The 16,060-nt window shown below is 37.0% G+C and overlaps 1 protein-coding gene and 1 pseudogene across 2 annotated transcripts; one reads left to right on the forward strand and one right to left on the reverse strand.

The window, feature by feature from the left end:
* LOC147551720 (exocyst complex component SEC3A-like) lies at window positions 1-12,651 on the forward strand. The gene is made up of 25 exons (XM_086665641.1): window positions 1-437; window positions 1,185-1,255; window positions 1,903-1,983; window positions 2,195-2,262; window positions 3,659-3,761; window positions 4,072-4,217; window positions 4,358-4,475; window positions 4,768-4,872; window positions 5,263-5,364; window positions 5,470-5,604; window positions 6,598-6,726; window positions 6,833-6,913; window positions 6,991-7,065; window positions 7,431-7,604; window positions 7,686-7,830; window positions 7,896-7,960; window positions 8,550-8,720; window positions 8,827-8,906; window positions 9,837-9,918; window positions 10,329-10,426; window positions 10,522-10,630; window positions 10,767-10,835; window positions 11,258-11,323; window positions 11,410-11,499; window positions 12,042-12,651. Exons 1-25 carry the CDS (start codon window positions 260-262, stop codon window positions 12,150-12,152), a joined length of 2,652 nt encoding a protein of 883 aa, XP_086521767.1. The 5' UTR covers window positions 1-259; the 3' UTR covers window positions 12,153-12,651.
* A 1,532-nt stretch (window positions 12,652-14,183) lies between these two features.
* On the reverse strand, window positions 14,184-15,889 carry LOC147551721 (protopine 6-monooxygenase pseudogene; annotated as a pseudogene). The gene has a single exon (XR_015236577.1). The product of XR_015236577.1 is annotated as a protopine 6-monooxygenase pseudogene (transcript).
* Window positions 15,890-16,060: the final 171 nt, after the last annotated feature.

Raw genomic sequence — 16,060 nt, forward strand, 5'->3', positions numbered from 1 at the left:
GTTCTGGTTCTAGTTCTAAAGAGTACTTAAAACAGTACGTAACGGAATGAACGAGTGGGACGCGGGGAGTGCCATTTGGCGCCAAATAAGAAAAAAGTGGGGAATCCCTTCCCTTGCTCCACTACCGACGTCCCAACAATATTTTTGTTATCGTAATCTTTTTTTTTTTGTTAAGGATTTTGTTATCGTAATCTTGATTGAATCATAAAATCTCTAACAGTTTTGTCTTACGAAGCTCGAGTTTTGCAGAAAAACAACAATGGCAAAATCAAGCGCAGATGATGAAGAACTAAGACGAGCATGCGAGGCAGCGATTGAAGGAACTAGACAAAAGGTCGTAATGTCAATTCGAGTCGCTAAGAGCCGTGGCGTTTGGGGTAAATCTGCCAAATTAGGGCGTAATCACATGGCTAAACCTAGGGTTCTTGCAATCTCCAGTACGTATATCATTCACATTGTAATATTTTCATTCAAATCGATCTTTCTTGATCTGAGAGTAGTAGGTCACTTCGATGATCATACTTCGGATTTCATTTCTAATGGTTTAGTAATTCATCAGTTACTTATTTTCTTTCCTAGTATATTTTCTGATGTTATTTTTACTAAATTATACTATGAGATTAGGATTGTTATTACTCAATAGTCAACACTGATGAATTTATCTTCATACATGCTCTTGTTTAAGACCACAAAACCCAAGTCATTTCACTCTTTTAGTTCAAAGATTCATAGGCAATATACGAAATTAGTTGCTGAGAAGGCACCAAAAAGGCAGTAAGAAAGGTAACGAAAGAGAAAGCGAAAGATACATATTAAACGTTGGGTCTTTCTCAGAGGACACTATAAACGTATTTTTCTTTTTTAAGTTAGGAATCTTGAAATCGGTACAATTGGCTAAGGAAGTTGACTTGTTAAAAATGGAAAAAGTTTATAATTTAAAGCGTGCCTTAGGAATATGGTAGGAGCGTGGACATTATATTCTCCCAATAACAAAGGAAATAGATATTATAGGTATATCGAAAATAAATTATTATCGTAGTTTGTAGGATGCTTTCATATATTTATTCTGGAGGGTGCTAGCGGAAAATGCTTAACCTTACACTTGATTTATTCATTTATAACTACCAAAGATGTTTGTCCTTTATACTATGGGCATGAACGATAACTTCTAGCTTTATCTGCAGCCAAAGCGAAAGTTCAGAGAACCAAAGCTTTTCTTCGTGTCTTTAAATACTCAAATGGAGGAGTTCTTGAGGTAATTTAATTTAAAGTGTATTCAGAAATCTGCTAAACTTTTCAATCCAATCGACTCCTTCATTGGAAGTGAAAAAAGTTAATCAATGATAGTACATGTTTTATGATGCTTATAAAAATTTAGTAATGAAAAAGGATCATAACAACGAAGAAGTAATGCTTCGATTTTTTGAAGGGTGTTTCTATCATGTGCACTCAAAGCACAAGCTAGGAAATAACTTCTTTCCTTTTTATAAGGACCGATACAGTGAGGGGACTTGAACTTTGACCTGTTAAAATTGGAAAGAATTATGACTTATCATGTTCCCTTAAGAATACATCAAGACCTTTATTTTCTTTTGAAGAAGGAAAAGAATTTTGTAAACCTTTACATGAAAAGCATGTTAGCACCTATTAGTTGATTTTTGAAGTAGGACATAGTTGCACCTGTTACAACTATATATAGACCGAGATGCCGATTTGTTTTCCCAAGCAATAGAAATTGAGAAGTTGAAGATGACTGATATGATTAATGGATTTACATTTATAGTAGGATTAGAAGATTTAGACATAATAAGTCTCTTAGTTTTTCTTCTTTACACAACTCATTTAAGACGTCAGGACTTACACTGTAGGTTCATTTTCTGAGAAACCTTTTTGTTCATGTAGGCTGCAAAAATGTATAAGCTAAAGCACCTATCAAAAGTGGAGGTTATTACGAATGATCCTAGTGGATGTACGTTTATGCTGGTAATGTTCTATGCTCCTGTTGAAAGCACCGTTTTACACAGACTCCTTATTATGGTCTTATAGTTCAATATCTGTGTGCGATTTTGTAGTCTAATCGTAGTAACAGGAGGAACTTGATACCTTTTGCTCAATCCAGTTACTGAAAAAAAAGTAATATTTTCTTAAGCATTGAGTTTTAATTGTCATTTCTTCTTCACTAAATTTTTTGCAGGGATTTGACAACCTTAGAAGCCAGAGCGTTTCCCCACCTCAGTGGACCATGCGCAACACTACTGACAGGTGTTCAGTGCACAACTATTGCATGAATTATTCTGTTTGTATTTTTGAATAACTAGAGCTAATATATTGGAAAAGCGAAGTTGTACAAGATTCTGAGTTATAACCCCTGGAGGAACGGGTACCTGCTGACCTTACTAAATTATAATGTTACCACCAAGGCTTCCTAATTTTCAGTGAAGTTTATATAGGATTTAACTTGCCCCACTTATCCCCCTAGTCTAACCATAGAGAATGATTTGAATGTTCTCAATGAGGTCCATTGCTTTAAGTCTTTAACTGCTTTTCTTTTGAAGGATGGCGTATCTTGTCTCCTTCCATGTACCCCAAAATCAAATTATGGCATAAGGGATGATGCTCGATACAAGGTTTTCTTCCTTTGGTAGTTTCATGTCCTCCTATCGACCAATTGCTTTGTGTAACATGGGAAAGCAATCACCAAGCTGCGTCAAAACTCTAAAGTAAGAAATGCCACACTGCACTATAGACCTTGCAATGCAAAAACAAGTCCGAACAAGTCTCCACATCCTTCTTGCATAAGCAGTATCCACGTAGCCTGGTGGAAACTCTTGTGATTAGCTGATCTTCAGTGGTAGGTTTCCAAGCATTGCAGCCCCTCAGACGAAACTTACCCTTCTCCAGTACTTCCTATCTCTCAGGCTCTCGCTCCTGTCCTCGAGGAGCTTCCGCTAACACGCTTTGACATCCATTGGGTCGTACTTGTTGGCGCTCCACTATGAAACATCCTCTTCTTTTGAGATTTTCACACCCTTCAAGCATCTCCATAATCAGGATTGCATCTTCAACATCCCAATAGATTCCTTCATAGGTGCAAGTTTCATGGGGGGGGGGGGGGGGGGGGGTTAGAACACCAAACATCAATTTGTGTAGCCTTACCATTGGCCACCTTAATCTTTGTAACTCTGTGGAAATTGTTCGTTTGATTGGATATACCTTTCAGATGAAGCAGCCATATGTATTATACGGTCTTCTACACGATCATCTTCATTCCTCTTGTCCGTAGTTTTCAATTATTGCCTTCAATTAAAGAGCATACCTTTCTGTCAACCTCTATAGCCATTTAGTTAAAGAAGCCTCATTCATTGCTTTCCGCTTCTTAACATTTAAGCCATCCTGTTGCATCGGTTGGCACACTTGGTTCCAAGCAACCCAATGATATCTCTTTGGTTCTATATTGTTGTCCCAATGAATTATTCTGTTACAAGTGTTAGTATATGCTTCTTTTATTTTAATGTAGGCAGGTAATGAGACTTTCAGTAGTTGATGCTATACCGAACAGTCTCGGACCCTCTACTGATACATTTTGAACTGATTTAGATTTTGGGCAAGAAATTGTTCTCCGGGTCATCTTCATTCTTATTATATTTATTGCTTGCAGGAACCGCCTTATTGTTTGCATCTTAAACATATGCAAAGAGATCCTTGGTCGTCTTCCCAAAGTTATTGGTATGGATGTTGTTGAGATGGCTCTTTGGGCTAAGGTGCAGATAGTAGCTTATTTCTTTCTACCTATTTATATATTGTTTGTTGTGCCATCATCTCAGCAGAATTCTCTGCTTTGAAGGCTGTCTTACTTCATAGCATTTGAAGGAGAGAGTTGCACATTTATATGATCAATCGGAACCAATAGATTCCAGACCTTTTCGCGTCTGGCAGTCTAGTTCACTCTCACTAGACCTCATTTTCGGAGTTCGTTTTTTACTACACATCAATTAGGGAACTGTATGGTTCTTTTTTGCTGTTACTTGCATTGTTGAGTAAATTAAGTAACCAAAAACAATGTTTGCCTAGGAAAATACGTCGGCAGTCATCACCCAAGCAAATAATCAAGATAGGCCTGTTGCGTCTGCTATGACAGAGGCTGATTTGACTGTGACTGTTGAGAGGGATCTCGTGTCTCAAGCTGAAGAAGAGGATATGGAGGCCCTTCTTGGAACGTACGAGTTGTTTTACTTCTTCTTCCTTAGAGTATTCAATTGCTTCCTGAATTTTTTTCCCTTTGGTTATGTTTTCTTATAGTTACTTCATACAATCCGCACTATATTTTGTTCATATAATTTCTCTATGTTTAATACAGATATGTTATGGGAATTGGAGAAGCAGAGGCATTTTCAGGAAGGTTGAAGAGAGAACTTCTTGCTCTTGAAGCTGCAAATGTGCATGCCATTTTAGAAAATGAATCTATACTAGAAGAGGTTAGTTTGATATTTAAGAAAATATGGATGTACTTACAATCGAATAGTGGACTTTTAAGGAGCACTGATGGTCATTTGTATCTGATATTAAGACCTTGGAGGTTCTTAATCCATGAGCAGCAACTAGCAGTAACTTAGAATTGTAACCGTTTCATTTCTGGATTAACGAGTTATATGTCTATAACTTGTATTAGGCTATTTTTCTTCTCTTCATTCTTATTCTTAGTCTAATTTTATTTTCTCTTACGGCTGGGGTTAATAATTTGGCAGTTAACTGCTTTTAGTCATGCAGGTATTGCAGGGTTTGGAATCAGCAGCCATTTGTGTGGAAGATATGGATGAGTGGTTGGGCATTTTCAATGTGAAGCTTAGACACATGAGAGAAGACATTGAATCGGTATACCAGGAGTTATCTTTAACGTCTAATGTGGAATTCTTTTATTGTAACATCATGTTTTGTTAGAAAGTGCAATTTCTTGTTAAAAAATATTGGGAGGAGCACAACTATTATTCAATGATAATAATGTAACTGATCCCTTATAATATTTGCCACTATGTGGGATCCTTCCTCCTTAGCTATTCATCATTTCAGAATCTTTGGCTCAATTGTGTCTATCCGTAGAACTTGACAGTCATTTTTTTCAGCATGACTTATTTTCTTCTCAAGATATACTTTTCTCTTATTTTTGGAATATCGAACAATGTAATACATGTAAAATTCTGTATCCGAGAGCAGGTGCTGCTTGCTCTTTGTATAATAATTTCTTCTTCCTGTTGTTAAACCCAGATAGAAACCCGAAACAATAAGTTGGAGATGCAGTCTATAAATAATAAAGCACTTATTGAGGAGCTCGATAAACTTCTTGAGCGTTTGAGAGTCCCTCCAGAGGTATGCTTTGTGTTTCATGAACATGCATCTATCTATTTGCATCTCAAAAGCAATTTTATTTATTTCGTTTTCGACTACATCTTTGATTGATTTATTGTTTTCTAGTATGCAGCACTTCTAACTGGAGGTTCATTCGAGGAGGCACGCATGCTCCAAAATATCGAAGCATGTGAATGGTTGAAAAGTGCTTTACAAGGCCTGGTTATTCCAAGTTTGGATCCTTATGCAAATTTAGTATCTGTATGCCCTCAGCTCATCTCCTATTTATCTAATTGAGTGTTTCCAGAGAAATATCACTACGCAACCAGCACACTGAAAAGAACAATTATTTAGATTTAGGCATATCTAGTTGTAAAGATTTGGTTTCAAGTAGGTGTTAAATTTTTTTAATATAACAAAGTTCGACGATTAAAAAGCTCAGACGTTCTGACAGGAACACGTTGAAACTGTAAATGAACTGAACTCTGTGATTCTAAGTTTACCTTTAACTAGTAATGAGTGGGGGCCGTTATAGCAATGCTGAATGCTCAAGCTTTCCAGACTTTCTGACTCAGCATGATTTCACGTTGGTTCCTCATGATTGACCAGATCCTGCAGTAGATATTTCTGGTATCATGTTCTATACTTGCAGTAGTATGTGGCTCTCCTGGGGCACAGTGTGCATTGGCTAGTTATTCCTTTCATATCTGGGTCAATCCATTCGGGCTTATGCAAACCTTAATTTCACAGTAATCTTTGGTGTTGATGAAAGATCATAGTTATGCAAGACTTGCTGAGGCGCATTAGCAGGGTCCTCACTTATTGATGAACAACTTAGAGCTACAGAAGACTACAATTTTTGCATGTTGAGTTTTATGGCTTAAATTTATGCATATTCATGTTATACGGCGACCTAACTACCCTTTTTTGACCTTTGCTTTCACTTTTTCTTATGAGCGAAATCCATTCTTGTTCGTGAGTGAATAAAAGAAATCTACTTCTTCATCTTCAGTTAAGTGTCATAAGCAGTTATTCTTTGAATCTGAAAAATCTATGGGAATCTTTTGAAATACCTCCTTATGACTAGACTAGGAATTCTTGTTTGATCCCCAAGATTTGGTGAAACTAACTTGCCAGTTAGGTATGCTTGTCGAATATGGTTATTCTGAACGACTTTGTGAGTTATTCTTTTTTTACTTTTTCAGGAAGATAAATAATATAATATATAATATCTTGAATTTGAACCACATGCAGGTTAAAGAGAAAAGGGGAGAACTTACAATACTAAAATCTACCTTTGTTCGTAGAGCATCTGAGTTCTTAAGTAATTACTTCGCTAATTTGGTGGATTTTATGATAAGTGACAAGAATTACTTCTCCCAGGTTTCTCTTTGTTTCATTTTGTACTGCTACACACAAGTTATTGCTGTTGATTCCAAACTAATTGTTGACAACATCTTACGTTGTTTGTCTGCCTGGATTTACACAGAGAGGGCAGTTGCAGAGGCCTGATCATGCTGATATGCGGTACAAGTGCAGGACGTATGCACGACTTCTGCAACATTTAAAGGTTCCAACTCACAGTTCTGAAGGTTCCTATGTTATTGCTTCTTTTTGTTCTAATTTTTTTCCTTGTGCTGGTTACAGAGTCTTGATAAGAATTCCATGGGCCCACTGAGAAAAACTTATTGTCAATCCCTTAACCTGCTGTTTCGTCGTGAGGTCAGGAACCATTGCTCTTTCTACTCTTCTTACCTCGGAGTTACTTAAGATATTATAACATATGCTATACTTATGGACAATTTAGAACTTCATCGCTGTTGGTATTTCTGCTTGAAGTGCAACTGAATCATAGCATAAGTACTATCAGTTCTGTTGATTATAAAAATGGCCAAAATTGTTATTATAACCTAAGTTTCACCTTTCGAAAAAGAAAAAATACTGTATTATCAATTATGTAGCTAGTATCAGTTTCAGTAACCCAGTATAAGCACTGGTTATATATACTCATCATTATGGTGAAAGTTGATTTGCTGTCACATTTCTACCTTTATAGCTTTGAACTAAGGCCTGTGAATCAATTATAGGCTCGTGAGTATGCAAATGAACTTCGTGCTGGTACAAAAGTACCAACTAAACCTCCAGTCTGGCTCGATGCTACGGCAGGTTTTGGTCAACCTGCAAACAACATAGACACTTCTGCAGTTTCCGATGCATATGCTAAGATGCTCACCGTGTTTATCCCGCTCCTTGTAGAAGAGGTTATGTTCTCCTAATTCTCTACTTGAATCCTAATATCCTTCATCTTTCTGCAAATTTTAATGCTTCCATCGGTACTGCAGAGTTCTTTCTTTGCCCATTTCATGTGCTTTCAAGTTCCTTCAGTTGTACCTGAGGGTGCTACTTGTGGTAAGGGAAATAGTCCTGATGACAATGACAATGCTGAAGATGGCAAGGAGGACGTGAACGAGGATGAGAGCACAACTGGTAATTCCAAGTATCTTGAAGGAAATTAGCATGGTGGATAAAAAACTTAATGTTTCATTTTGCAGGTAATGGTGCTATGGATCTGGGAGCATTAAATGAATCTCTTCAAGATTTACTCGATGGGATCCAGGTAATACATTGCCATATGCATTGTAAAATAATAAAAATTTCCCATACGTAATGTTACTGCATTTGTTGGATCATGTTAGTTGCTGGAATTTGGTGATAATTCACTGGCTAAAATTGCTCTGACAGAGAAGCTTACCATGAAAATTATCATATCAGGTCTTTTATTCAGTCAGATTTTACATGTGATAGGGTTATGCTATTTCATTTATTACAAGTGTAAATCCTCTTTTTTTAGGATATCATTAGGTTGATTTTGTTCAAGTAATGATGCATGTTTTTGGTGTCTAAAACTCATATGGCTCTGCAGTTCATTTTAGTTTCCAAATTACTTGTTTCATACTACAACTTAAATAATTCTTGTAATTAAATAAGATACGTAATCAAACCATATGAAATGCACAAAAAGGTAGCTGGAAATATGTGCATACCTAATTATTCTGAAGTTTTATATACCCAACAAGAAGATGTGCTCAGAAATGTGATTTTTCATCTTACATAGGTTACAAAAAACCTTAACGTACCTCATGAAGTTTTCATCTCCTTGAATAGTTCAAAAGCATTAATTCACCTTTTATGTCTTCAAATTTCAGGAAGACTTCTACGCCTTGGTGGATTGGGCATATAAGATTGATCCTCTTCGCTGCATATCAATGCATGGGATCACAGAACGCTATCTTTCTGCTCAGAAAGCTGATGCAGCAGGATTTGTGCGCCTATTACTGGGTGACCTGGAGTCAAGAATTTCCATGCAGTTCAGTAGGGTAAGCCTTGAGTCCTTGACCCTTGTTAGGAGGAATTCATTATTCATATTTTTTGTTTCTCAAAGAAGTTAAATTTGCTAACTCAATGTGCAACTTTATCTCGCAGTTCATTGATGAAGCTTGTCACTTGATTGAGAGAAACGATCGAAATGTACGTCAGATGGGAGTCCAGCCTTACATTCCAAGGTAAAGTGAAAATTACCATTTTATTTTGTTATTCCATCTCATTTCTTCAGTTTCCAAATTAGTATTAGTTTTCCTTCGCACGACTCTAGAGATGGATTCATTAGATTGCTGCTTTATTAAAATAAAAACTGTCAAAATTGATTTGTGACATCCACTAGATCTTTAATTTGAAGAAGCCTCTTCATTTGCCTCATTAAGACGCACTACTCATTTTGGGTTGGGTAAAGATATGTTGTTCCGGAATGTGCACAAGTAGACATAGGTAACTAGCAAAATCTGAACTCTGAAGCTTTAATGCTCTGTACCTCCTATTACTGATATCTGGCCAGCTTAGTAGATAATATAGATAAACGCGATGTCTTCTCGAGTACTGCGGCAGATAGATGAATCATTGGTTATTAGCATATGTAGTGTAATAATAGTGAACAGTACTAGATGTAAGTGCGAGGAAGCAAGCAGGGCTAACTATGTTTTTTAAGGCGATGTGACGTTTATATACTATGTTATAAACTTATAATGTACTATGACATGCACATTATGGTAGTATTTACTTCTAAATTCTGATCTGAACTACGATTTTTTTTGTAATTAACACACGGGTTTTTTACTTCTTTTCTCTATCTAATTGAGTTGATCTTAAAACACGTCTTCGTCTCAAAAACACAAGTTTTGAGCTATAAAAAATGTTAGAATTTGATAAGAAGACTTATTTTCAGACTGCCAGCTATACCCAACTTACTTTCTGTTCCCTTTGAATTGTGATCAGATGTGACAAATAGGATAACGATATTATCCTCCCACCCACCAACTACCTGTACAAGTTTTCGTTCTGAATAACTTCACCACCAGAGTAGCAGTTTGTTTTTTCATTGAAGTTTTTCATAATGTATGTTCAGATGTCTAATCGAGTACTATGTGGTTCTGATCCAGATTTGCTATCCTTGCATCACGTATGGAGCAGTACATCCAAGGACAATCTAGGGATTTGGTTGATCAGGCATATACGAAATTGGTGAGTACATATATCATGTCTCCTGTACATTAGATCAATTCCACCTTTCCATATGTAAATCCATTCTACCACTTTCCTTGAGCACATGGTTGTTGCTTCATGCTTGTGCACCATTACATTAAGTCGCTTGAGATATATGCCAACAGATAATGCACGGTGCAAAATATATCTACTTAGATTTTCTCACAGTATTTTTGCCCATTGAAGAGGATCACCTCCTTGGGCTATTTCTAGCCTTGCTTTCCTTTCATCTGCTTTCTCAGTTGTTTTCCTGGAAAAGAGAAATTTATTTTTCTATACGAAAGTTCAATCAAGTTACATCCATAATGCATTGTATGTGTATAATACTTCTAAAATGAGAATTAAGTACACTTCTAGTATGAAATTTGTAATGTTTGAACTTCCGACAGGTTAGCATTATGTTTGTTACTTTGGAAAAGATTGCACAAATTGACTTGAAGTATTCTGAGATATTGCTTTTAGAGAATTACGCCGCTTTCCAGAACAGGTATCATTGCTTGGCTGTGCGTATTCATTCTGATGTAGAGAGTACTCGTAGTTGATGAATATTGTGTTAAGATTACTGAAATTTATTTAAATCAGTCTTTATGAGCTAGCCAACGTGGTGCCAACCCTTGCGAAATTCTATCACCAGGCGAGTGAATCTTATGAACAGGCTTCCACTCGTCATATCAACATGATCATATACTTCGTAAGCATTTCTTTTCTCTATTGCCTGTAATAGACTTTCATCTGTGATGTTTTCTTTCCATTGGGGTGAAGCTGGGATATTGCTCTATGAAGCAACTGTTTCCTGAACATCGCTTCTCAATATTTTCCATTTGCAGCAATTTGAGAAACTGTTCCAGTTCGCTCGAAGAGTTGAGGATTTGATGTTCACGATGAACCCAGAGGAGGTTGGTAAATGAGTTGCTCCCCATTTATTGTCTTGTGGTATTTGTTTACCTGATGAAACTGCTTAACATATATGAAGTGCTTGTTCTTAATACCCATGCTTATGTTTTCAGTGTGTGTGTGTGTTTTTGTCGATGATTCCATGCCTCCATGGTAACCTTGTGGACCATCTCAGTATGTTATTGTGGAACCTTCAGTACATAATTTTTATTTTCGCAAAGTATGAATGACCAGTGTTACTTCATCAACTTAGTTTTCTAAAACCCCTTAGAGCACACCTTTGGTCAGTACTGCCATCTTTTTTTCAAACGATTGATATTCACGTAAGAGGCGTAATTTGTGTATGGGCTTCTGTGTATCTTTCAATAACTATGTTCCTAATCAATGGAATGCCGTGACTGACATTTCCTCTACAAATTTGCAGATTCCGTTCCAACTTGGTCTATCAAAAGCAGACCTTCGCAAGACATTAAAGTCCAGTTTGTCCGGGGTAAGTCAGAACAATCCCATCCAGGATCCTACTGCCCAGTTTCTAAATATCATTTTTGGTTACTTAGCTCAGTTCTTCTGGTATAGGTTGACAAGTCTGTCAGTGCAATGTATAGGAAGTTGCAGAAGAATTTAACTTCGGAAGAACTGTTACCATCTTTATGGGATAAATGCAAGGTAATATCATTTTCTGCATTAAAAAAAAATGGAAGCAAATTCCTGCTGTTTTTCCGTCGAAGTCTTGGGCGTAGCTAACCCTAAAAGCTTCAAGAACTGAGACTTCAATTTTATTGACCACCTCTGCTTGTTGCAACTGATGTGGGATAAATTTAACTATTTCAACTACTCATGGACCACGAAATGCCAGTTACTTGTTTTTGTGGAAACCTCGCTAGGGGGAATTGGTTTGTACTAGAAACAATTATCTCAAGGATAAAATCCTCCAAACTAAAAAACTAGCTATAGGCTCAACCAAATCCGAGAAAGAAAATTTGTTGACAATACGACCCAAAGAAACTAAATTATCTTACTCTAGAGTAGGGGATGCTCACTTTGTCTACCCAGGCAAACCTTACAACTGTGCGAAGGAAATCAGTTACACAAGTCCTTCCTGTTTAGGAAGCTAAACCTAGATTCAGTTTTCGCCATGTGATTATTTGCTCTTTATTATTAGTAAGGTTAGCATTATTTTAACAGGAAGCAGTTTTATCTTTTTGCAGAAGGAATTTCTGGATAAGTATGAAAGTTTCATAGGGCTGGTTGCGAAAGTATACCCGAACGAACCCGTCCCTGCTCCAGCAGAGCTGAGAGAGCTTCTTGCTTCCATGTAAATGTAATTCATAACATTTGGATTCCACTTTGTAATTTAATTTATTCTTTTGTTGGTCAAAATAATGCTACTAGAGTTCTAAATTTCTATTTCCACATTGGCCTGAATAATGTCTGGTCTTATTGGTCCCATTTACCTAAGGAGCAGTTGGAATGAAAATCATGTGTTTCTTTTGGAATAAAAAATAGCAGGCAATTTGACTAAAATTAAGTCCCCATTTTGTAAGTCAAAGTTTTCAAATTGATCACTTTTTAAAGGAGGGGTGGGGTCGTCAGACTCTGAGGAATGGGGTGACGGCCGCACTATGTATGGGGACAGCAAGAGGCCAGAGGCAGAAGTTTCTTTTTTCCGAAATGGACCACGCTTAGTCATTACATAGCATTGATACATCATCAAGATGTAATAAGCACTGTAATCGTCTAAGTTAAACTCCTAACGGACGGGTTTAAAGTCCAACAACATATTATTAAAGAGCTTAAAACCCAACAACATACAAAAAAGCTTAAAACCCAAAGACATGCTAAAAAGACCTACCAAATTTATTATTTATACTTTTAATAAACCAAATTCAATAACCATGAACCTCTAGAGTCTTAGAATATAGTCAACACTATCGAGCCTGGGCAGAACTATAAGCACCCAATCATGAATAACTCAAGTTGGGACGAATTCCACCACCAAGTTGAATTCTAATGGATGAGCTTTTATAACGGAAAAATCAAGCTCTAATTCAAAGATTGGTGAAGCAATAAAATAATTTTCGCTCTCTACATAGTTGAAAACACTCAGCAATAATGTCCCAGAGCATTACTAAAGCCACCGCATCGGTTCAAAATTGTGGTATGAAATCAATATCTCACCAATAAATAGAAAAACAAGAAGGTAAAAGTGAATCAAGCTCTAATTTTTTTTTTTTTTGGAGTAAAACCATAATATCATTCATAAGTGATAACGATCACAAAATTACATGGTAGATAATTCTTATTCTTCTGAGAACTACATGAGAGTTACATAAGTAAAGTTCACAGAACTTTCGAATGTAAAGTGCCTCATGAAGGGAAAGGAATTAACAAGACACAGACTCACAGAAAAGACCCTAAAAGTCGACAAAAGAGATCCTTAAGATCGAGAATGAAAAGACCCTAAAGGTCGATATATAAAATTTTATTATACTAATAATATTGAAAATACTAATTTACATCGCTCTCGACTTCCATTGTTGTAGTAGATTGATCATCTTTGATAAAGCCGCAAAGTGTTGAAGTAACGACAGATCATCAGTGACTGCTCCCTTTGAAGTAGATGGTGATGATCGCAATTTTTTGTCAATGGCATCATTGATCCGTTTACCATCAAGCGAAGCAATCTGAGAATTCGATCCAACACCTCCTCCTCGATCTTTATACATATCCTATATCCTCTTTTTTCTTTTATTCCTTTGCTTCAGTTTTAATTTCTTCTTCCCAACATATATAAATGAAACTAATACTAACCCTAATCTCCGATAAAATTAGGGGAACCTGAAAGGAAAAGGAATTACGCACAATGAATGAAAATAAGGATTTGTAGAGAGCATGTCAGTGAAAATTACGGTTTCTGAGTGGGTATGAAATAGTAGATCTAAAAGATAAACCAAATAAAAAGAAGAAATTCCAGAGGAGGGATCCTTCCACCGGAAAAATACAAGATCTGGATCACTTTCTGCAAGAGAAGAAAACGGTTGTTGGACAGAAAGAAAAATATCTCTCTCTAATGTAATCAAGCTCTAATTTAAAGATTGGTGAAGCAATAAAATGACTTTTTGGCATTCCACACAGTCAAAAAAACTCTACGATAATGCCCCAAAGGATTACTAAAGAAAACCACCCCAATTCAAAATTGTGGTACGAAATCTTTTATCTCACCAATAAATAGAAAAACAAAAGGGTAAAAGAGACTTGAAATGAAATTTCATTTGTATATTACATGAATATATTTATTTTATCTTATAAGTTACAATAGAAAAAGTTGACAATCTGCCGATGTTTAATTAATATTTGAAAGAATAAAAAAAGAAACCCCGTATAAAACTATTCGTACAACTTGTAATGCAGACGAGGGGTGAGGATGAGATCAAGAGGCGATGCTTTGTGGTTCACATGTCCTTCTGGGCTCTCCGTTAGATCCACATTTTCTTCGTTTAGAGTATTCAAATCGTATCCATGGATGAGGCGAGCAAGTACTAAATGCATGAATTGTAGTGCGAACGACACCCCAGGGCACACCCTTCGTCCTGCTCCAAATGGTAGCAACTCAAAATGCTGACCTCCAACATCTATATCCGCATTCTCGGACAGAAATCTTTCGGGTCTAAATTCTGTTGGATCAACCCATACATTTGGGTCTCGTTGCAACTTCCACACATTCACTAGCAACCTCGTCCCACCTTTGACATGGAACCCGCCGATCTCACAGTCCTCCTTAGTATCGCGTTCGAGAAGAGTACCTAACGGGTACATTCTCATCGTTTCCTTAACGATAGCATTCATGTATACTAAATTCTTTAAATCTGAATCTTCAACTTGTCTGTCCTTTCCTACTATTGCATCTAACTCTTCTCGAGCTTTCTTCAAAGCATGGCGATTGTTCATTAATAAAGAAATGATCCATGTTAGACTTACAGCAGTAGTGTCTGTTCCACCCATAATCATTGCTAGGCAAGTAGCTTTAATGACAGTATCGGCATCGTGACCAGACAACTTGCTCTCGTTGGCAATTGACAACATAACATCCATGAAATCTTGCTCGCTTTCAGCAACTGAGTTCTTCTTCTTCCGATGCTCTTCCAACCAGTTCTCAAGGATTGCATCTACCTTCTTGGCGTTTTGTTTCATGGCACTCAAGTTCCCTTGAAAGATGTCCAAGAAACCAAGTAAAGGAGCAAAATCCGAGAACATAGACAAGCTAGCGAGACGTAAGAGCTCATCCATGACCTTCTTGTAATGGATAGCTTCCTCCTCACCTTGCACAATCTTAGACCCAAAGTTTTGTCTCCCCACAATTACCCTCATCACCACGTTGTTCGACACCTCTTCGAACCATTTCTTCATATCGATCAAAATAGGAGCTGATCCACTTGGATTCTTACACTGGTCGTATAAGGTTTTGAAGCAGACGTTTACCTCCGAGGCTCTTACGTCCTTGATGGCTTGGAGACGATGGTTGGATAGAAGTTTAAGAGTGGATATCTTTCTAATCTCACGCCAAAAAGGACCGTAAGGTGTAAAGGCAACCGACTCATTATCGTAAGTCATGAGTTGAAAAGCTTTAGTGGAAGGACGGTTAGAGAAGAGGGTATCGTTGGTAGTGAAACATTCTTTAACGATACGGGTATCACTCACAACTAGTGTTGTGTGTTTACCGAACTTCATCCTGAAGGCTGAGCCATACTTGTCAGCCATGGCAGCTAGCATTTTATGAGGCAATTCACCAGAACCAAAGAGATGGAGATGACCAAGAACCGGCCAAGCACCCGTTGCCATGGGTGCTGTCCTAATCTTCTTATTTTTAAGAGTACTTCTTGAAGAAAAGAGATTGTAGAGGAAAACAAAGGCAATAATAGAAGCAATGGAAAATGGAACCCAATAAGCAAGCATGAAGGAATCCATGTTTTTTCTTCTTCTTTTAGTACTGATATCTGTACCAATAACTGTAAGGAATTTGGAAGATTTAGAGGATTTCTGTTTTGTTTGGAAATGTGAAATTTGGTTTCATTTATAGAGGGAGTGAGGGAGAGAGAGACAGAGTGACTGAGGTAGAACCCATTTGAGCTTCCCAGCAAATAACCCATATACTACTTTAATAAGGTCAAAGTTGGCAGGTCATCCAAGTGGACATTAATGACTTAATACCTCACTCAGTCTCCTCTTA

This window comes from Eschscholzia californica, unplaced genomic scaffold (assembly GCF_041429995.1).
Source record: "Eschscholzia californica isolate CP2 unplaced genomic scaffold, dmEscCali1.0.p SCAF_3, whole genome shotgun sequence".
Lineage (NCBI taxonomy): Eukaryota > Viridiplantae > Streptophyta > Magnoliopsida > Ranunculales > Papaveraceae > Eschscholzia > Eschscholzia californica.

Bases quoted from the DNA above. Each gene is read 5' to 3' on its own strand.
- LOC147551720 (XM_086665641.1), top strand. From the start codon at position 260: ATGGCAAAATCAAGCGCAGATGATGAAGAACTAAGACGAGCATGCGAG. The intron at 4,476-4,767 runs GTTAGTTTGATA...TTAGTCATGCAG, and splicing joins ATGAATCTATACTAGAAGAG to GTATTGCAGGGTTTGGAATC. The intron at 7,961-8,549 runs GTAATACATTGC...TTCAAATTTCAG, and splicing joins ATTTACTCGATGGGATCCAG to GAAGACTTCTACGCCTTGGT.